This window comes from Apteryx mantelli, chromosome 2 (assembly GCF_036417845.1).
Source record: "Apteryx mantelli isolate bAptMan1 chromosome 2, bAptMan1.hap1, whole genome shotgun sequence".
Lineage (NCBI taxonomy): Eukaryota > Metazoa > Chordata > Aves > Apterygiformes > Apterygidae > Apteryx > Apteryx mantelli.
Window position 1 is genome coordinate 5,294,874 of NC_089979.1, and position 22,096 is coordinate 5,316,969.

Here is a 22,096-nt window from a genome sequence, read left to right on the forward strand (position 1 = left end):
TTTGCTTTATTGGCTAAGCATTCTTGTGGGGAACAGGCTGTTTTCTGATATATATATATATATGTATTTTTTCTCACAGTGGCATTTGTTAGTAAAATAAAGGCAGCTCTTTTAGGGTCTAATGGGGTAATGCTCCAGGCTGGTCTTGCGTTGGCATGAGGCTGTCGACTTTCGACATGAACTTTGTTGTAAATTCAGGAAACTCAGTGCAAGTCAGTTACTAAAAACATGTTGTTTTCATTAAATTCTCCCCTAGATCTCATCCATAAGCAGGGGGATAGGTTTAAAAAAAATTGAAAAATAAACTTCTAGATCTTTATTGATGTATATTCAACCAGTGTGCATCAATTGGCGGTTGCCATTTACTCGTTTCATCTTTTTGTTTTAAATAGCTAGCTTCCCTGAGAGAGCAGAAATGTCAAAGCTGTATCTTCAGCGAAGCCAAAAATGCTTGCCTGCACTTACCGTTCTCTGAAAATGTATTTTGCCATAGATGTTTTATTTATTCTCCTTTCTGCTGGCTCTGCAACTTGTATAGTCTTTATAGTCTTTTCCTAATTCGTTTATTAACCAAGGGGAATTTTTACTTCCTACTTGCTTGTGTTCGGCGATTTATTGCGTGATTGCCTCTAATGTGTAACTTGTCAAATTTTATAAAATACGCAGATAACGTGACCTACTTCTGACCTCATATACCTCTGCTGAGTTTTGCCCCTAGCACATTTGGTGGCCCTGCAAGTCCTTTTAGCTGCTGTTTCCCATCACAGAAATGTCTTTGGCTCCTGGTTACTTTCTAAAAGGACGAACGATTCCTGACATAACTGAGTTTTCAGCTGAGGAATCTCGATTTAAATCTCCTTGCAACAACTAAAATAGCAAGGGTGGTTTTTAGGGAAAGACCGAGTCACTTTGAGAGAAGTGCACAAGTTGTACAAACCGTCCGTCGCAGGATCTCATCGCTTCAGCTGCAGCTTTTCCGGCTGGTGCACGCCGTGCTGGAGAGTTCAGTGTACCGACTCGAGCTAATCCATGGCTTTGCTTCGCTGTAGAGACAGAGCCCGTGCCTATTAAGTGAATGTATTTTACGTGTAACTAGTGACTTGCTGCTAGCAACTCATAAATGTGTAACTAGTGACACGTTTTATGCTCAATTTATAGCTCTCGTGAACCTCAGAAAGAGTCTTAAGACACTACATATTTTTTCTATAGTTTCCTGCTTGTGGTTCAAGGTTTGTAAAGAATTTATAGAGCTGTAGGTAGCCTTGCCTGACTGTCTCTCTTCTTAGATACCATTTCAGCGCTTGGAATCCAAATTACGTTAGCAGCACCTTGGGTCGGGGTACTTACGGGTAAGCACTTCTGGAGGTGCACTTTGTTCTTGCTGTCTATTCAACGATCAGGGCCCAGCATAAAATCTTCCTCTTTGTTCAAGGCTCTGACTTGTGTGGTGTTGTCACGCTGGAAATATCGTGAAGACGTGAGAAAAGGTACTCTGTTGTTATTGCCTGCCCATGTGTATTTTGTTTGCTGAATAAATAACCGAGAGGCTCCTTCCATTTGGAAGGTTTTTGTGGTATAAGTACACAAACACATACATTAACTTTTTTTTTAATTTCATAGGATTCTTCAGTGATATGTTCAGCATAAACAGGAATAAATGAACTAAGATTTGGGGAAAACTATATTTCTGCTGAATAGCATTACAGTAGTGCAAAAAATTTCCTTCTAAAATGTTTCTCGGTGCTTCTGAAGGAAACACCTCAACCGACAAATGTGATTGCTAAAATAACTGATCTGTTCCAAGAGGGTAAAAGTAGGAGACAAAAGAATAATTTTGCCTTTTTACCCAATGAATATGAGTCCAAGAACTGTAACATGAATAATCCAAACTGATTGTTAAAAACATGGAAAGAGAATGTTGCTGTGTTGTGAGGGAGGCAAAGCCTATGAAGATGTCTAATTTGGACACCGTGCATTGCATCTAAGAACAAAGTGACTTATGAGCTAGAAACATGACCGTATAAAGAGACGGCCTCTTTAATAGCTCCCATTCCTAACTAGTTCCCAGAAGAAAACATTGCAATGCTCTCACCAAGAGCTGCTAGAGCTCTGCTTTCATACTGGGTAGATCTGAGGAAGCATCGTTATCAGTCTCTGCAACTCCATCACCAGCCAGACTCCAGCAGCATTTTAATAAAATAAATGGGCAAATCTTTTTAACCAAAGAAGCAAATCCTATTTTCACCATTTTTTCTGCTTGGTTCCTTCCCCAAACTCTTTGCCCCGCATCAGCTCTCCATACCTCCAGGAGAGGATCTCAAGCCATCTCCTCCTTTTCCCTTGGCTTGTTTAGTCCTCACCGGCTGGACACTTGCAGTTCCTGCACTCTCCCAGGGATCAGGAGATGACGGGAAGTTCTTATCCCATCTGGCTCCAGAGCAGAAGTCCTGAAAAAGCCAAACGGGTAGTATTCACCGAGGGCAGAATGAACTTAAAGCTTTTCATTTCTGGCCAGCATTAGGTTTATAATGCTGTTAAACCTCTCTTTTTGGGGGGAAGCTGATTAAAAAACAAACAGAAACCCTCAAGGGGCTTGATACCAGAGAATTGTATATCTTTAGGTAAAAGTTTGTTGTAACTTTTGAGTTGTGCGACCGCACTGGTATGAGAAGACGGTTGTTTTCACTCTGTTGCTTACCTCTTGCGAATTTATGATGCTGTTTTTCTGAGAACATTGCAATGTTTCTTATCATCAGTGAACGAATCATATCCCTGTGAGGAGCATAATGTGCATATTACATAGAGACAGACTGAGAAAATATCATTATTTTGCCTTCGGCTACAGAATAAGTCAGTAAAATAGTGGGAATTTCAGTCTTGCAGTCTCTTGCTTTAACCAGTAAATGACTCATTTATGATACCAGCTTAAAATGCAGTGCGAATGAAGGCTGGTGAATAAAACTTAGACAGTGCTTGCTCAGATCAATGTCCTCTTTCGGGTTTGATAGTGTGGGACGTTCAGTCCAGTTTTGAAATTAAACTAAAATTATGAGACTATATTTTGCTTCTGGCAATTTCCCTGATTAGTAAGCAAAACAAATGTTTTTCTGCACGGAATTACTTCCAATTTCTTTATTTACACATCAGTGTGACATGGTCGTCCTTTTGCTTGGAATTTGGCTGTTTCTCAAATTTTTTTTGTTACTCCCTTCAGCTGCCACTGGCTTGGCGATGAAGGGACATTAGGCTTACGTTCTTTTGAACTTCGAAATATCCCTCCCAGCATCGCAGCGATACGTCCTGCGCCGAGACCTGCCTTGACCTGGCGTCGCGAGAAGCCTCCCCTAGTGCAAGGTTTTATTCAGAATTGCAGGTACGGCATCCCCAAATCTGGGCTTCTTCCGAGTCAGTATCAAGCCTCCAGACTTCAGGTGGGATTTCAAATTTATAGTCTCCTCCTGCTCCTGCAGCCCAGGGTTTTCCTTCTACTGCCTCAAGTGTGGTTTGAAGATCGGTTTAAATTGATGTCAGATGAGGCCAGCCTGGCTCGACTGCTTTGAGAACTGTAGGCTCAGATCCTCCGGTCCCCAAAAGAGAGGAGAAATGGTTTGCTCAGGAACGGGACTCCTCAGTGTGCCTGTCCCCACCAGTCCCCATCATTATAGGAGTTTAGCTGACGCTTACGTGCAACGCCTGGTGTCCAGCTCTCCGTGCTGAAGTTGTGCCACTAGAAGTCTTCCCTCTACTAGACAACCAGATGGCCAGTTCAGTGGCTACAAAACCACATCATGAAATATTCTTTTATCCTTGTATCTCTTTGGCTAGATATTTTAAGCTTCAAAACTCTGTAGAGCTGACGGCTTATTTGCAAATTATCTAATGAAGCTTCGTTTTTCTTCTCCAGTGTAGTATGACTGAAGGCAAGCGGGGGAAGCAGAGTGATAAACAAATAATGACTTAATAATCACAAATCTAACCGAGAAAGCAGGATTAATTATTCATAGAGGGTGATTTATCTTAAAACTCTCCCTTAGAATAGTAGCTGAAAAGCAGGTAAATGTTTCTGCTTGGTCCCAGAGGGCTGGAAATACAGGATTAGAGTCAAATTTGCTGTCCATGTAGTGATTTGGGAGGGGAGGAAGGTCTGTACAGCTATTTTTTGTATATGGCGTTTGTTTGCGATGACAAGAGGGCTGCACTTTTTCAGTGTGTGTATGTGTACTGTTGCCGGTCTTTCATTTATGATGTATAAAGACTGCACTGCAACGTCTCGCATTTAGCTCTCATGCTGCGTATTTTGCAGCAAGCATTTACAGGTATAAAGAAAAAAGAAATTAAAAATGTCATGTAGTAAATTTAAAAAAATACTTTAAAATTGTGAAATCACTTCTCGAAGTTACAATTTCACTCTGCAAGCGCACGTAGACCCCCCACAAAGCTGTAGTTGCAGAGCACGTTTCGATTAAGGATGAAGACACCTCCAAGGTCAGGCGGCAAGCTAACAGCAGAGATGAGATTTGACAGCGCGCTTCCCACCCCGGCTCCGTCTTCTGCTTAATGTGCTTATAAAAAGCTGCAAAACCCTCTTATGTGCACTGCAGTTTTTCTTCGGTATTTACACTAATTAGATGTGGACTCGAAGGTGACCTGGAGGACGCAGGGTTATGATGAAGAGAGGGAAAATAAGGTGTGAAAGTTGAATAGCTTCAGTGGAGTGTGAGCCATGGATCCGCTGGGTTCAGTTACGTTGTCAACATGCCCTAAGATCAACGCTGAAAATCTTGTTGGCCATTAACCGCTATGTTTTCATGTCATCCTTTCTTTTAAGAGAACGTGTACTTACAATTTTGACCACTGATTTAGCTCCCGAGCATTTCTGTTCATCCAGCTAAACTGTGTAATACTGTCATTGAAGTGTTGTGAAGTGGCCTTTTTTTTTTTTTAATGGAAAAATATCGGGGCATGTATGTGCATTCAAAGTTTATTCTACTGATTGGTTCATTTACATGAAAATAATGCAGATTTACTGGAGCGTTTTGGGAGCAGCTGTGGTATTTACTGGCTCTCTGTTTGTATTTTTCTTTCTGTTCCTCAATTTTAGAGTTTGTTGAAATGTGTAAAGAAATGATTCAATGCAACAAAGTGGAAAAGGGAGGCAGCAGGGGCCTCCCTAGCTCTTCTCCCTCTCTCTGTGAGATGTTCGTGTTTAGTTGTCCCCGGAGTGCGTAGCATTAAAGCGGGCACGTAGGGATGTGCCGGCAGCTCTACGGGAGGGCGATGCTCTTTGCTGCCCCCCTGCCTCTGTGCAGAGGGGATCTTCGCGGCTTCAGATCTGGAGTACAATTTTCTTTGGTGGGATTCGCATCGAGTTTTCTTGCACACAGCCACCAATATGCCTTAGTTGTTTCTCCTGTGGCAATGTTGAAAACAGAGCAGTCGGCCTTAGAGAATGCTGCTCAGGTTTTGTCAGTGCTAATTATTAGGATTTCTAATTTTCCTCGGAGCTGTGAAAACATATAATAGCTTTTCGTGTATTTTAATTCACATTTTCCTTGGAAACCTGGAGAATGTTTCCTACCGACATCTCCACCTTGGAGGTTTTCATGTTTTTTCTCTTAACATCCTTCTTGGAAGAGAAGATTCTTTCTGGATGCCTGGTGCCAAGCTAACTTCATTATGCTAGTATATATATTATTATTTAGTACTTTTTTCCCTAGAGAAGAACACCAGAACTTCTAAGAACATCAATGTGAGAGTGGCTGTCCTTTCGGCATATTGAAAACCCACCCGTTTTCTTTGGGAAAAGGGGTATACTTTGTGTGTAGGACATCAGTCTGGAAAGACTGAGAGAGCTGCCCAGTAAGACCTCATTGCAGGTACTTTTCTATACTGAAGCCTAATAGAAAATCTGCAGTAATTAGACTGTTTAATGTCTCTTTGCGTGGCTTAATAATAGAACCTGTGATAATAACATCCTATCAATTGAAGATTTAATATATCATTTCAAGTGATAAAATATATATGGAAGTGTAATGGCCTCAGGACTTGTCTAAACAAGCTTTTTTTTTAATTCTCTATTGAAGACAGTAGTTCATTTGCTTCAGCATTAGCAATATTTGGATCACTGACTTGAACACACTGCTGGCTGTTCAAGCCATTTTCAGGCAATAAAACTCGTTCTGAGCCAACAGGCACTCCAGCACTTAGCTGTGATCTAGATTCCAGTGCATGGAGCCATCTGAAGAGGGCTTTTGGCTCCCAAAGATGTACATCCTTTTATATTTTTTCAGCAAAAAAAAAAAAAAAAAGTAATTTGATAAGTCCGCTTTGGTCAAGAGCGTTTAGGGGGGGCCACACTTTTTTTGTATATGTCAAGTGAAAACAAAACATGAGACTGTTGGATTTTTCCTCTCCTGGGAAAAATAAGATTTTACCATATAATGAGTTCTGGGCGGACAGTTATTGCAGACATCAGTACTATCTGTGATTGGCACATCGCTGCGGATTCCTGTTTCTGCCAGCCAAATCGGAGTCGCCAACGGGAAGGGAGTTGAACCGGGTTTTGTGAGAGGTGGTTGTCTCTGCTCCTTCACATGAATCACCTTGGTATCCATTTGAAGAGGTTCATATTTTTAGTCTCAGCTTTCACATTTTTCTATAAAATGTGTTTGTTCCTGTTGCTATGTCTAGACACAGTTTTATGTATGTTTGTGTGTGTGTGTGTATATATATATATATATAGTGTTTCTACTGCACATGTATGCTTATATATGTGCATGTACAAAAAAATTTACTGGAGCTGTATTCAGGCCGTTTTATTTTATATGACTAGCATGTGATTCTGCAAAAATATAAAATTTGGAGAAGAAAAAAGTTAGAGGAACTGGATTATGGAATTCAGGATACAGAAAACTTGCTAATTTGGTCTTTGAAAATGCTAGTGATGTTTCCACCCTGGATCCACTTGCTGTATATTCCATAAATAGACTTTATTCATGTGCCCCTAGGAGAGATGTGGCTGCAATTTATGGAAACCTCATCGTGCTTCACGAAAATGCTGAATCCTGCAGCTTTCACCGAAATGCGCTGGTTCATAAATGTTGCAAGGCCACGAGCAGTCCGAAAGTAGACTTTTTTTTTTTCCATTTCTGGCAGGCGATGCGGTTTTATTGCTTGAAGATGATTCCTACTGAGTTCAAGGCGAAAATAAGCGATCTCAGTGAATTTTTGAAAGGATTTGATGCTGACTAGCACAAAGGTTCTCCAGTAGGGCTGCCAGGCTGATCGACAAGCTGTGATTTCAGAGGCCCTTCGCCTTGCGTCGCTTCTGCTCTCACCTGTGCGGTGTCGCTTTTCAGCCAAGCCTTCCGCTCCCGATTTGCCTGTCAAGAACTAATTTTCCCAGCGCAACTTATGCTGGGGCTCAGCTCCGTAGAGCTGCAAACCCTAGAGCTGCTGTGCACTAATGGGGGTATAAAAATGATCAATAGAAAAGCACTTTGCTGGACGGGAAGACTTTTTTTACCTGAAGATGAAAGCTGTTAGTCAAGACAAATGATATCCTTTCCTTATACCAACAAGCGCGTGCATGCTGTGTAGAAACGCTGCCGCGTTGAAATTGGGGCTTTTAGTGTCCCTGCAGTGTCCTTTGCAAAGCGCATGATGGATTAGCAAGACCAAGTTTCTGTTATACAGCTTAGGGTCACCTCGTTCTTCGTAATAAGAATTGATGGTGGTGCATGGCTATTTATTTACCATTGCGTGTGTGCAAAATACAAGTTTTGAGATGATCACATAAGAGCCGTAAATTAAAAAAAAAAGGGGCATTCACTGTGGTTTTGACTTGCTGATTTTGAGCTTTGCGGAGCAACCTCAGCGCTCTGGTGGGACCTCAATACGTCCCGAGCCTCGAGGGGGCTCTGAGGTTACTGAGTCCTCTTTAAGGAGCCCAGGGCTCTCTTAGCTCAGGTCCTGTGTGTTTGAGTTTTCGTATCGCTATATAAAGTAGGTGTGAGAGTATGGCTAGAATATAGAGCACAGAGAGAGTAGAGCTTAATAACGCTTTAAATGGGGTTTAGCCTCTAACTGTTTTCCCTCGTTCCTACAACCTGACTCCCACCTCTGTTCCTTCCGAATCTGAAAATAGCATATATATTTACTGGAAAAAAAAAAAAAAAAAAGCAGCATGATGTTGGATTTTGGCTTTTCACTAGATGGAACAATCTAGAGCATCAGAAAGATGTAAGAAAGTCCTAAAGAAATATTGAACTGAATGAAAATGTCAGAAGAAGAACTCTATTTCTTTTTTTATAAGGGAGAATCATGAATATTTTGCTTCCTCTGTAGCAACAAATCCACAAGGGATGAAAACATCCTCTAACCAGCTGCTTTGCAAAACGTACAAAATTCATAATGTGTTTGATTGCAACGTCAGTGTTACTTAAGCTTTGCACCGAATTTTGCAAACATTTAATGAAGAGCAGTTCATAAATCCGATAAGGTACGCTTACAATCTCTGTCAAAATCTGCCGTAAGCACCATTAAGAATTAAAAAAGTTTAAAACTCAATGGGTAGTTACAAATAAAGCAAGGAAAGAAAAAGGTTCCTGTATTACTCGGACATTGGGCAACGTCAGGACTTGATCCCTTCGCCTGGAATTGCCTTGCGTGGGTGCTAGTTCGAATATTCGTTAAGTGTGCCGGAGAAATGCGCAGAAAATAAGGCAGAATTACAGAACTGCTTATCCGAACTGGCAACAGACTGAGGAAGGGATTTCTCCTTGTTTTATTTTCATACTTCGGAAATAGAAGAGTTAGGAGATTGAAAACCTTTAATGGGCTCACCGTGAAATAAAGACTTCCCCTCCCCCCCGCCCGAACTATGGACCTGTGAGTGAACAAACTAATGTGATCCAACTAATAAAGCCACTAAATTAGCTTGCAAATTCTTCTGCTGAATACTTGTGTTGCATAATGATTAGAGGTTATAATCAAATCTTAAATAAAGTGAGCTTATCTAAATAGCGCATGTGCTGCAAATGCTGTTAATACAATGTTTTTCAATAAGCTTCTGCTTCTCGGATGATGATCTTCAGGTCACCTGCAATACCCTTCGTGCCTCCTCTTTGCTGAATTTTATTATATTCCCCAGTGGTTTTCCAACACAGAGGTAAAGGAGGGCCATAATGACATTATTGCTGTGGTTTTTGTTGCTGAAATTTTCTCCGAGCCCTTGAGCAAAGTGAAGCTGAACCAAAATTGGTGGCATCCATCAGCCACGGAGAACAAATCGTATCACTTCCCGTCAGAGGGAAATGTAATGTGTCGTTACAATCCATAATTAAGTATCCGCTCTTTCTTCTTCTCCCGCTCTCCAACTTATTTACTCGGACATTCATTATTTTGACATTTTTGCTGACCTGTGTCCCAGAAAATTATTTTGTGTGTCTTGAATTCCCTTTCCCAGATTACCCTGAGGTGAAAGTGTTTGCAGTCCCCTCCGATGGCAGAGGCTGCTAGGAAAACCAGCTGCTCTTAGTGCAGCCTTAATCTCAAAATACAGTGTAAAAAAGCTTCAAAAAAAAAGAAATGTGGAAAAGAAAGGGAAAGTCACATGAAAAACAATATGTCATGTTTGAATGTGAGGAAAAGAAGAATGAATTGGATGCTTTAAAGCACAGTGATATCTCAGGTGATACAGAAAATAGGAAAAATCACAAATGCTGATTCTGTTTAGTTGGTGGATTTCGTAAATCACGGGAAGAGAAAAGGTTGGTTTATGTCGTCTTAAGATCCTTGCAAAGCAGTGAATAAAGTAAAAATCAGTCTTGCATTTCAGATTAAGTTCAACAAGTAAATAATAAAGGAAATGAGCTTGAAACAAACTTTAGAAGTTTCTGAAAACCTTTGTCGCTAGTTCTGACCATTTGGCATTAATGCTGTACTTTTTTGTTTGTAATAAAATCTCATTGTATTTGCTAAAATAAAATGTGAGAGAGATGCAGTAGCTAGTTTTGGTTTCCCAAACGATATTATGCTTATGGCCTGCAAGCTGCTCCCAAATGGGGGAGGAGGGGGAAAAAAAAAAAAAAAAAGCACTTAGAGCAGCTGCTCCCAATTTTCTCCCTGTGATGAATTACAGCAAATTAAGTTTGGAAGCCCCAAAGCTCAACTTTTTTAATGCAATTTAATGTGTGGTGTTTCTCGTATGCCAGTGTTTGACCAACAGTACGATGCACGAGAACTTGCTGGGTGCAAAGCCAAGAGCGTTTATGCGGCGAGTTTGCCAGGTATTTCCTTCAGCGTAATAGGAACGCAACAGTTGCTGTTTCAGCAGAAAATTTCAAATCTGCGGAAGCCGACGATGTTCGATTTTCAACTCCGAGTGATGCCTGCAAAAGGCATCCCTGCCCTAGCGAGGAGAGCAGCGCTGCGCTTGGGCTGGTGGGATCTGCGTGCTCTGGGTGGGGAAAGCAATCCGGGAAGCCAAATGCTCTTCAAAACGAGCAGTGATCTGATTTTTAGTTCAGCTACGTCAGGTCATCCTTAATTTTAGGAGCTGTGTTATTTGCCTGCTGGCGAGATTATGGAAAACTTGTTTTCTTGTGCGGATACTTTTCTCCTTAACGGCCCCTTTCAGCTGGGCATTACAGTTTCATGAGTTAAAAACCTGTAGTGATAGAATAACGTGGGAAGTTATTGGGAATATTTATACATTTTGGAACAGCATGGGCAATAATATGTTTTGGAAGGACTAATTTTCCTCGCTGTTGATTGTAAAAATCCATTTGATTTTAACTGACTTTTTATTCCAATTTGGCGGTACATCTGGCTGGCACAAGTGGTTTTGAAAATACAAATTAAATTGATTAGCAAGCATTTAATCTGAATGAGATTTTTTCTGAGCACATTTTTTTCCCCTAATAATAGTTATCAGTGTTTTAACAACTGTTCTCTTTAAATGAAATATTATGCATGTTTTTACTTTTAGGAATTTTCCAAAAAATAATTTTGCAGGTCTTTTTTTACAAAATCATAATGCATAGGGTCGGACATAAGAATAGAAATTTAAAATATTCCTTACAGTATGAAATTGGAAAAGAAGTTTGGGTAAGATATCATCCATTACCAAAAATAATTTAAAATATATTTACTTTCTTCTCAATGTCTTCTCTCCAAAATTTTGTTAAGGCGAGACTTTTCTAAGCATCTGCTCTGAAGACTTAATGAAGTTATAACTATAACTTAGCACTGTGGTTATTCAGGGAGTCTAAGTATTTTTATTTTTCACTGCTTTTGATTGTATATTCTAATTTAGTATCAGTGAGCCTTGTTTTGGAAGTGTCGGTTAACTGCACATTTCCCCCGCTCGTTAAATACTTTAAATTTAACTTTCCACTAATTCTGGTTGAATGAGTGGGCTACTGTATTTGTTGCAGTTCATCGTGTGGGTACAGGAGAGTAAGAAAAGCAAAAATGAATTTATCAGATTCCCAAGAAATTCCATTTTTAAAAAGATTATTAGAAGCAGAGTATAAAATGATGCAGATACGGAGTCTTTTGACTTCTGGCCGCCTGTTAAGAAAGCCAACGGACTCTCGTGCCCGGTTGGGGAGAGGTGCGGTGGAGGTCCCTTCAACAAGGGTGAGGGCACCTAGACAGAGAGGACGGGAAGGGGCTGAGGCTGTTGCCACTTGGAGGAAAGAGTTGAAAGCAGGGAAACATTCTGCAGGAAAGGGCCCTTGGAGAAGACAGCACGACTAGCTCCAGCCCGTTCCCTTCATTCTCTCCCATCTAGTTGTGCTTGAACTCTGTTTCAGATAAATTCCTGGTTTGGGGCACAATGCTCTATTTCCAGGTAGTCACCTTGTCTTGCTGCTTGCAATACCATTGTGACCATGCCATGCAACGTATAAAGCGATGGCTTTATTTTGGGGTCAAATAACGATTCTATTCCGGTCCGTTAGTAGTGATTCTGTACCCTCCAAAAGTTGGCGAAATATTATTTGAAACCTTTATAAAACTGGCTGCGTTTTAAACAGCGTTACGTGTAGCTCGAACGGCAGCTTGAAGACGTTGACAAAGGGAACAGTTCTCTCTTCGGAGTTTTTGCTCAAACTTGAAGAAGGTTAGCAGCCACCACGTGCAAGGTCCTGGTAGCAACAGCAATGGGTAGTTGTAGAAGTGACCAGTGTTGCCGGGGGATTCCCATGCTAGATGGAGATCTGGAGACCCAAAACAGAGTAGATAAGGCACAAGATGGTGGCTGCGAGTGCCCCAGCTTTAAAGTAACAATCAGATACAACCGCTATTGGAAGAACAGTAATTACAGAAGAAGTCGTCTCCGTTGCCGCAGGGCGTCAGCGGGAAAGCGGTGTTGCATGCAAGAGTAGCTGAAAGGTGGAGGAGAACCTGCATACACGTTGCGGAGTTTGCAAAGCACAGAAAAAGGCTTTGGTGCAGAGTGTCGTCGGGGTTGCGTGTCCCGAGTTGTCTGACTCACAGAGGGATGAGATAAGGGAATCATATTTTCAGCATGAAAAAATTCCATTCTTAACACTTGTAATAAAATCCAAATACCCTGAAAAGGCCCAGAGGAGTCTCGGTGCGGAATCAGTGTCCTGCCACGCAGACCTGTTGCAAATGGTGTCGTTTGTGTGCTGGGTGTGAGACAACTTAGAGAAAGCCATATTTCCGTTCTCATTTAAAATTCAATTTTCACAAGAACTGTAAGAAGAGAGTACAATTTCAACCCCTTTTCCGCAGGGTGAATTTGTACCAATACTTTAATTATGATGAAATGTACGGTGGCAGCCTTCTGCAGCCTAACAGTGTTGGTGCATATTGTATAAAGCCTAAGAGCTTGTAACGTACCCACGTCGTCTCCCTTGGAATAATCCTTTAGAAATCTGCAGGCTGCTGAACCAGTGACTTTGAAGCTGGCATTTGTTGATCAAATTGTATAGAATGAGAGAGTGCATTGTCTGTGATTTTGTTTCCCCGGTGTTCGTTATCATCGTGAATTCCCTCTGGCAGAAAAAACAGGAAAACAGGAAATGTTGAGTGTTGGGGATCTGCCATAAGGTGGAAACGAGTTTGGAGCTGGGAATGTGAAATATAATGGGATGCTGTAGATGGGTACTTTGTGTTTAGCACGTATCAAAATATTATCATTAACCTAGTGGAGGATGTTGAGGGAAGAAACCTCTGGTCTGCACATGGTATCTCTTATACATTGGCACAAAGGTCACCATCTATCACAGTGGACGTGAAGTTCTCGATAAAACGTTGTGCAAGGTTTCCATCCCAGATGCAAGCGGAATATTGGCAAATAGGTGACTTTGCTCTGAAGCTCCGGACTGTGAGCCTGCTTGTTGTAGACTGCTGCTATAATGAGCACTTGCAGCGGTTTCTCCAAGATTGCTTTATAAATCTCCAAATTGCACTGATTTAATGAAATAGCTTGGTTAAGTGAATTTATTTCGAACTATTTATCATAGTTTCATTGCAATATGGGCCTAAATAAATGGGATTTTTGTCGTGATGGAATGCAAAACAAATGCTACCTTGCCAATTAGATCTTTAAAAAAAATTAAAGCAGAGGGGAAAATTATAGCTGCGTTGACATGCATTGATGATATATACTTAAAAAAACCCCTCCCAAATGAATGTACAAGAAGTATCATTGATAACTAAGAGAAAGTGTCTAGTTAGGGCTAATTTCAGCACAGAAGGAGGTTGCTGGCTGGAAGCCAGCAGAGGAGAAGTTTCAAGTCACACATCTTGCCTCTAGTTTCTCTGCTGGTTATGAGGAGGAAGCTCCAACATAGATTTAGAATAATATTTATTATGTGGCTGGTAAGTTTTGAAATTACGCAGGAAGTGTTTTTTTTTCCTTTTGGTTTTTCAGCAGATTCCTTTTCTGTTTCAGCTGAGCAGTGAGGGAAAGAGTGAAACCTAAGTTTTGCGAAAGTTCCCACGGCCTATAAGCTGGCCTTTTAGGCAGTGTTTCAGATTTAAACAGACTCTGATCGTTCCCGTTTCAGTTTCGGAAACATCAGGAAACAAAGCCAAAAGCCCTGAACACCTTTTCGTTGGAATCGCGTAACGTTATATTTGCTTTATCTTACAGCGACACTCTGTAGAAATGTGTAAGCCAATTTTTTTGACTAGCTGGTTTCCCCTCTCAAGTTGGCATTTGTCCCCTGCTGTCATTCACCCCCGTGGACTATTCTGGTGTGGATCAGAGGGGTGTTTAGCTCTTTCTCCTTCCTCAGGCATGAAGGAAAGGGGAGAACAGAAAAGATAAAGGGATGATTTTTCCCCTGCCTGCACCCTCCAGCAACCTTGCTACACATCTCGGCTCAGTAGTCTATCCCTCTCCTATCTACTGCAAACTCCAACCCCACTTCTTCATCATGTACAGTTTTATCATTCATTCACCATCACCACAGTCGTGATGAGCGAAGAAACGTGGTTTGCTATGGAGCTCGATGATCTTAAATTAAAAAATACAAAATAAAAGAGCTGAGAGATATTTTTAACTTTTTACCTTTTCATGTTAACATTGCAAAATTTTTTGGAAACGTGTCAACAAGATTTTACCGAGGGACAGGAGGTGATATTTCAGAGTTGTAGGGAGATGATTGATTTTTTTTCTTTTTCTTGGTGGGTTGGGAAGGAGGGAGATGGCTGAAAACTAAAACAAATCTTGTTCTTTCTAACAGCATAAAGAGTGTTGGATTTAGGAGATAGATGATGCCTGCTTTCTTCTTGCCTTTAGCTTAGTGTGAGAATTGATGGGAGTTTCTCTGCTGAGGCATTCATTTTTCAAGAAGCCTCTGTCAGAACATTATACTTTTAAGACCTCTACTCATTTTTTTGAAATTTGGTTGAAATAATACAAAGATTTAAAAAAAAATGAAGAGGAGGACAGATGAATGTGGAGCCAGTGTGATTGAATAAACCCTGTTTTATTGCGAAAATAGGTACACGTGAGCAGGTCTGAGCCAGATGCAAAGGGAGTTTTGCCTTTTTTCTCTGCAAGCGTTTTCATCAGGCTCTAACTTAGCTGGATTGTCACCATATTTTCTCCCAGCCAATCAATTAGTAGAAACATTAATTTTTTATAAATGTCAAACTGTTATAAAATTACTTTGTGTCAGTTGTTTTTCCCCTGGAACTAATTTTTATAGCACAGGGAGAAGTACTAAAGTGTATAATTTTTTTGGATCTGAACAAGATTTGTTACAGTAGGATAATAACCGTATGTTTTTTAACAGATGGGATATCATTTATTTTCTGTGGGCCTGCTTTCCTTCATCACAAAACATTTCATGGAAAAATATGAGTGTTTATTGGTAACATCTTTCTTCCAACCTACCCGCAATGAGGTCATGAGATCAGTACCATGGGCTGTCCAAAGCAAGTATTTGAGTTTTAAAATTCAAGGATTCCCTTTTCTTTGAATTTCTTGCTAATTCAAGCAGGAATTGTTGTTACTGTTTTCATGTCCTTGCAGTATATTAAGCTAACGAAGAGGTTAGTTCTACTGTGTTGCGATTTTAGCTTTGACTGAAAGGAAGAATGGGGAGTAGAAAGATGTGCATCTAAAAAGGTATCGTGTTGGTTGACCTTTGAAACCTTTTATCAAAAGTGGCAAGTTTTGGTGATGAAGTTTTAACCTCTGAGAGTCCAACCAGTGTATCTGGCATTTTCTGCAGTGAAATGTAGAGATCTTCCTGGCATTTTGCTTGAAATTGTGTAAATTTGTGCTTGTGCAAGGAGCAGGTGGTTAGAAGATTCCTACTTCTGTTGGTCTTTGAGGAACCCGTTGTTAACACTCCGGAGTAAGTATGGAAAAAATAAAACTGGGGGCCGACACTGCTTCTTGCAGGCTTCCTCTGAGCTGAACCTGCAGCGGGAACGCATGGCGCCGAATAGCCGTCCATCAGAAACCATCCACCAAGGAAGGTGGGCATCCATGGCAACCTTCTCCATATTCACTCACAGATAGTTTCCTTTCCTCCTGGCTTTGCAAGCCCCACTGAGTGGGCTTTATTATGGGAGACAAGCGTTTGTGATGCAGAACTATCAGAGTTGCTGTTCACTCAGAAGTGTGAATTGTGTTTTGCAAAAGCTGGGCAAAAGATTTTCTTTTTTTTCTGCTCACTTTTCATCTGAACTTCTCTCTCAGGAAGGAGACACTGCCCTTTCTAAGAGCTCTGCTCATAGAGAAGATGGCATTACAGGCAGTAAGAAGAAATTTTTAAAATAATTCTGCTGTTACGTTCCCAATTTCTGTTTAATTTCTTATGCAAATTCAGTTCCATGGTGCATATAGAGCTTCACTCCGTTTTTTTTCCTACAGTGGGGCCTGAGGAATCCCAGTTTTCAGACTAGGATGTGGTTACCTGTTTGCTATACTCCTGCTTCTCAGGCTCTTAGATTTTCTTTTTCAAACCAACCAGCTAAAAGGTATTTGGTGCTTGTGACTAAGAAGCTGGTTAAGATATGGCTGGTTGCTCCTGGGATTAAAAAGAAATAATCTTTGAAGAATGCTTAGCCGCTCTCCTGGTGCATATTTGCTTTTATATGAGGTAGCTGCATTTTTTTGTTGTTTGTTTAGGAAATATAAATCTCTCTTTTTATGTAGTGCTTGGTTGAGATATGGTGTATCCTGCTCATTCTTTACTACCTGTCAGCTTGAGCTTTTGTGAGGGTACGTAATTGGGAAAGTAGGCTGCTAATTGTACACTCAGCGGATTTGATCTGCCGTCAGCGGCAGACGAGAAACATTGACTCACAGAAATACCAATATTACTACACAGCCATTTGTTACTCTCTTTCTAAAAGAGTCTCATCTACCTGAGCCATCGTGCGCTGCACGGAGGCAGACGTAAGCCTGAAGTCCACCGAGGATAAACACTGTGCTCGTACTTTAAAAAAATGGTCACAGAATCACAGGATGGTTGAGGTTGGAAGGCACCTCTGGAGATCATCTAGTCCAACCCCCTGCTCAAGCAACAGCCTATTTACCACGATCGGGTTGTAAAGAATACTAAGGGTGTCATTTCGAACAGCTCAATATTCGGGGTGGTATTGCTGTTTGGCACTTCTACTGATTTTGTATGCATGCCATTTTGCAAACCGATAGTGATACAGGGTCTGATGTCTTGGCGTGTCCACCTCATCAGTCAGGACTAATCTACAGAGGGGAAACACTGTTCTCCTTTTGAGCTTAAGAAAAAATTGAAGGTGTTAATGCCCTCAAACCAGGTGGTAAAGAGAAATGAGCAGGAAGTAGGCAAAAAGAAACAGTGTCACATAGATCTAATCGCCTTTCATGAGAAAGAGTCAAGCCTTATGGAGAGTGAAGAATCAGTAGATGATGTACTTTTTTCAGTTTAATAAGGTTTTTGACATTTCACATCACGTGAAGCTAAAGAAATATGGTTTAGCTAAATTACTGTACAGTGAATGTAAAACTCATTGGAAAACCGTTTTCACAAAACTGTGACGAATGGTTCATTGTAGGACTGGAAAGATGGGTCGGACGGAGCTCTGCAAAGACTTGTTCTGGTGCGTATTTTCATTACCAGCTTGGGCAGTGGAATAGAAGACACTTGTCAAATTTGCAGATGGAAACAAGCTGGGATGGGCTGCAAGTGTGTATGAGTACGGAATTAAAATTCAAAAATTTCTGAAGAACTGGACTACAAAGAATAAGAATTTCTATAGGAACAAGGACGAATTGCTAAGTTTAGGCAGGAGTGCTTGGTTAATTCTCAGGTGTGTCTTTCCAGGAGGATGCAGACTAATTATAGAGAATTCAGGGTATGGTCATGGTTATAATTAGACATCTACACAGCATGATCTGTGAGGGGAGGATGGAAGAATTGGTGTTATTTAACCTGATAGAAGACTAGTAGGACCATAAGGGACCTCCAGTATGTGAAAGGCTGCTGTAAAAAGGAAGAGCAAGGCCTAAATAACTGATTATTTGTGTTTCTGTTTAATAGAAGTTTTTGAAATACAAGTTGCAGAAAAAGAGATTTTTACAGACTATTTGAAAAACAATAGTAAGGATAGCAAAATTATGGAAGATATTGTCAAGGGAGGCTGTGGTGGTTTTGGAGATGGGACTAGACAGAGGCGTCTCAGGAATGATTAGGTATAACAAGCTTCTCTTTTGGGGAAGGGAGATGGAGCAGAAGTCTTCTTCTGGTTCAAGATCTAATTTTCGTGACAGTCTCGCCAGGCTGCCGTCTGTGGCACACCCGCATTGCCGTGATCGTCCATCCTCACCATTTTAATTGGGGAGGGGGGATGCTCAGGCATATAAACTTGTCAAGCTGTATCCTCCATTGCAGATGAGTGAGTAAATTAGATCTTTTATTTTTACATTTGTGAGACTATAAAGGCTTCCCTTGCCTATCAAAACAGAGACTTACACTTTTACTAATGGGTTGTAGGAAGCAAATGAAGCTTGAATTCCGTTCTTTTCGTTTTGACAACTGTTATTGATATGAAGTGTAATGAAAACAGCCTGTCTGTTGTTAGGCTTTTAGTTATTTGGTATGTCGTTTCCAGCCTCTAATTTAGAAGGATGAAATAATTGACCTTGTATCCTTATAGGGCTGATTGGGAATTAATGGCTGCAGTTATGTTTTATTTAACCAGCAGCGCTGTGCAATTGAGAACAGTTAGAGATGTCTTTAATAAAAATAGAGGATGGTTTGGTTAAATGTCCTCACAGAAATTTTTGGTATTTGATAGCCTTCTGATTGCACAAATGTGGAGTGAAAAAACCTTGCCAAACGATGAGTAGTAACAAAACCCAAAGAACTGAAGTCATTTTTGTTTCCTGCAGTAGGATCTGGTAACTGCAAAAGTGAAAGCACCTTGATTCATGCTGCTTACAGAGGAAACGTATGTATCCTTTGGAAGGGTCCAAGGATAACGGCTCCAAAGAAGAAGGGTGGTGGAATACCCAAGGGCATCCCACAGCATCACAGCGAGTCACTGTTTTACGTTGTTGTTGCCGTTGCAATTAGGATCAAATTTCTGTCAATTTGACAAAGTTTGGTTGCGTGTCAGTTGTATCGCTGCTAAATTCTGGTGAAAAGATTTCATGATGCCTGTGGCTGACGTAGTGAGGGTCTGACCTGGAGGATCTGAGAGATCCTAACAACCCTTTCTTGCTAGCAGGAACTTGATACCTTAACAGGAACTTGATACCTTCCCATCTTCAAAACACTGTTTTTGAGCTGTGCCCGATAGGACTGCTCTAATGCACATAGCTTATTTGCGTGTGTCTAAACAGAATTGGTATGTAATTATTTTCAATTACTAATTTAGAGAGTTACTTCTTATGTGGAGAGTGGGTTTCCTTGGACAAGAAACGTTATTGGCAGATGTCAGCAGAGAATTTTGCAAAATTTGCTACCGAGGACGTTTAGCTTAGTCACTTGGCAAGGAAGAACCTAAAATGCATTAAAAGCCTGAAGATTTTCACTTAAGATTATGGTGCAGGAGCTCGGTGCAGCTGTGCTCCGGAGGGTGCCGTGCTGCACGATTTGGGGCATCGCGCTCAGTGCCGTCTCTCTCCTTGCGACACTAAGCTAAATTGTCTTCCCTGGATGAAAAAATACTGAAATATTATCTGAATTACTGAAGACTTATTGTACCATCCTTTTCGGACAAGCAAAGCTGTGTTGGTCGCTGTCTACTGACCCTTCGTTTGTCGCCTACTTCCCGCGCATCTGCTCTCCCTCTTGCCTAAGGGCTGCTTGTTCCTTTAAATCCGGGCAGAGTTGTGCAAACAAACAGATTTATTATTGAAAGTATATTATTAGTATGGTGCCGAACGCAGAGCCTCTGGGTGGCACCCTAACATGAATAATGATAATTATAATGAGTCGAGTCAGCCATTAAATCACTTCACCTTCAAATCTCGGCTGCGTGTGGAAGCCTTTTTTATTTCTAGAGCTGACTCCTTCCGAATCTAAAATTCATCACGGTGTGCATTTTTCATCCCCGCAGACACGCTGCTGTTCGGTGAAAATTAGGCTGCAAAAAGAAACCGAAAAAGCTTTAATTAAAAAGCAAATGGCATTCTTCAGCAGGGAAGAGAGGTGGTGAGATCTCCCCCAAGGCTTCTCTTGCTATAAAAAGAGCCTTCTATTTTTGTCTCGCTTGCCTTTAAAGTCAACCGCCTACCTTATTTATGCATCCCCACTTGGAACTTACTGATCCAGTTGTAAGCGAGGTGCTCAAAATCGGCAGCCGCGCCGGGGCAGCCTTAAGGGTACGTTGCTTGCTTCGGAAAAGGAGACGCTGGGGGCTCTGCCCATTGCTGGTGCAGCTCCTCAGGCCCCGGCATACAGCTCGACTGGTGTCCGTACCTCTTATTTTTGATATTTAATTGCCAACATGTGAGGACAGATTACTTCTGGGAATAAATAGAACATCCTGTTTTTATTTTTCAGGCCACATTTGGGAAACGCTATGGTCTGGGTTGTCTAATTTCACATTTTCACAATTCTGTTCAGGATGGGGCGAGTTAGGGGTTGCACTACTGAGGCTGCTGGGGAGAAGTAATACATTTAGCGTAGGTATCCTGTTAATACATTATGTGCTGCTTTGAATAAATAACCTCTTTCTTATGTTTCCCAACTTCATAGAGTTGGCTGAGATTGAGCAGAAGCATCCTGATGGCTTTTGCATGCAGCTTAGTTTTCTGTCTCCGAAATCAAAGCAATGAAAAATCCATCACAATTTTTTGGTGACCAGTTTGAAGGCAACGTATGATCAACTTATTTCGCACTTCACAAGAGCATATCTTGTTCTGTTTTATTTAGCTGTAATTGGCATCTTTTTTGGCAGTCTTAAGAAAATAAAAGCGCTGAAGTGGGCCCTGGGAGCTGATTAGACCCTCTTCAGTACCGAAGGCTTGGACTCAACTTTACTCTGCTGTTCCTCTTGCTCTATCGTCTTTGCACTTGTGCAGCAACCAACACTGCTGAGCTTTCAGACCACCATCTCCCATATAAATAAAGCACAATAATTTTTTTCTTAAAATAAAACCATTTTAGTTTCTTTTTGACTGTTGGACACTTTGTTTCCAAGAGCTTCTTTGCTGTTGAATGTCTCCTTGTATGGAAATATCTGTCGTCCGATGGTGTAGTATGATCTTCCCAGGGGTGAAACCCTGCTTCTATTTTAGATGGGTTTTGGTTTAGGGACAGCAAGGATTTCGCCTTTTATGTCCCAAGTTATGATGGTATAGATAGCCAGTGATGTAGTGAATGATGTTTCCTGAATTTAGGGAATAATATGTCTTCGGTATTTTTTTCTTAATTAACAAATTGACATTTAAATTACTACTGTGTTGTACTGCTGCAAACACCTGTACTGATAATACGTGGAAAAACTTGCTTATTCTTATAATGTTGAAGCTGCTTTAGACTATACTGATAACATCACATTTTTTCCCTGAAATTGCAGTTTTGTGGAATTCAGAAGAGGCATATAAATATAGACTCTGAAATGGCTGCAAGCTATAACTTGATTGTTCTGAAAACTAGACTGCTTTTCAAATGATCTTGTGGAGTTTGAGGGTTTTTTCATTAATAGGTCCGATTTGGTTGCTGTGGCCTGTGGAAACAGTCCTGTGCTCTGTGTGGATGTTCAAAGTCCCTTTTCTTCTACGTCCCGGCTTTTCTGCATCCTCCTAGCTGCGCACCAGCTCAAGCCTGGTGCGAGCTCAGCCTCTGCTCTGGAATAACCTGCAGCTGCGGGTGATTTGACAGCCTCTTTATTTTCCTTTTAAAATGTTGTTAGTTCATTACTTATGATAATCACATATGGGAGACCTTCTTCTCCTTTTGTTAGGAGGTAGATATTAGGTAGTAAATCCTTCAGAGCCGTCCCTACGCAGCTGGCTGCTTTTGCATATGAGAGTACAAACCCATGAAAGTTTGCAGCTATTTTTAACCTTTTGCCATCAAATGCACGCATAAAACTTTACGGCTTGTGGTTTAAAATCTTTCGGTAGTATAAAGCCTTTTGGAGTCATCAATTTTATTATAGACTT

At 40.9% G+C, this 22,096-nt stretch overlaps 1 protein-coding gene across 3 annotated transcripts in view; it reads left to right on the forward strand.

The window, feature by feature from the left end:
• TRAPPC9 (trafficking protein particle complex subunit 9) overlaps positions 1-22,096 on the forward strand; it is a 461,063-nt gene that overhangs the window by 252,595 nt on the left and 186,372 nt on the right. The window contains exon 22 of one of the 3 annotated variants that reach the window (XM_067290121.1): positions 20,685-21,043. The exons of the other annotated variants lie outside the window; for them this stretch is intronic. Coding sequence (XP_067146222.1) covers positions 20,685-20,764 — 80 coding nt within the window. The 3' untranslated portion in view covers positions 20,765-21,043. Of the gene's footprint in view, positions 1-20,684; positions 21,044-22,096 lie in introns of those variants that run through there. 3 annotated transcript variants of the gene reach the window in all.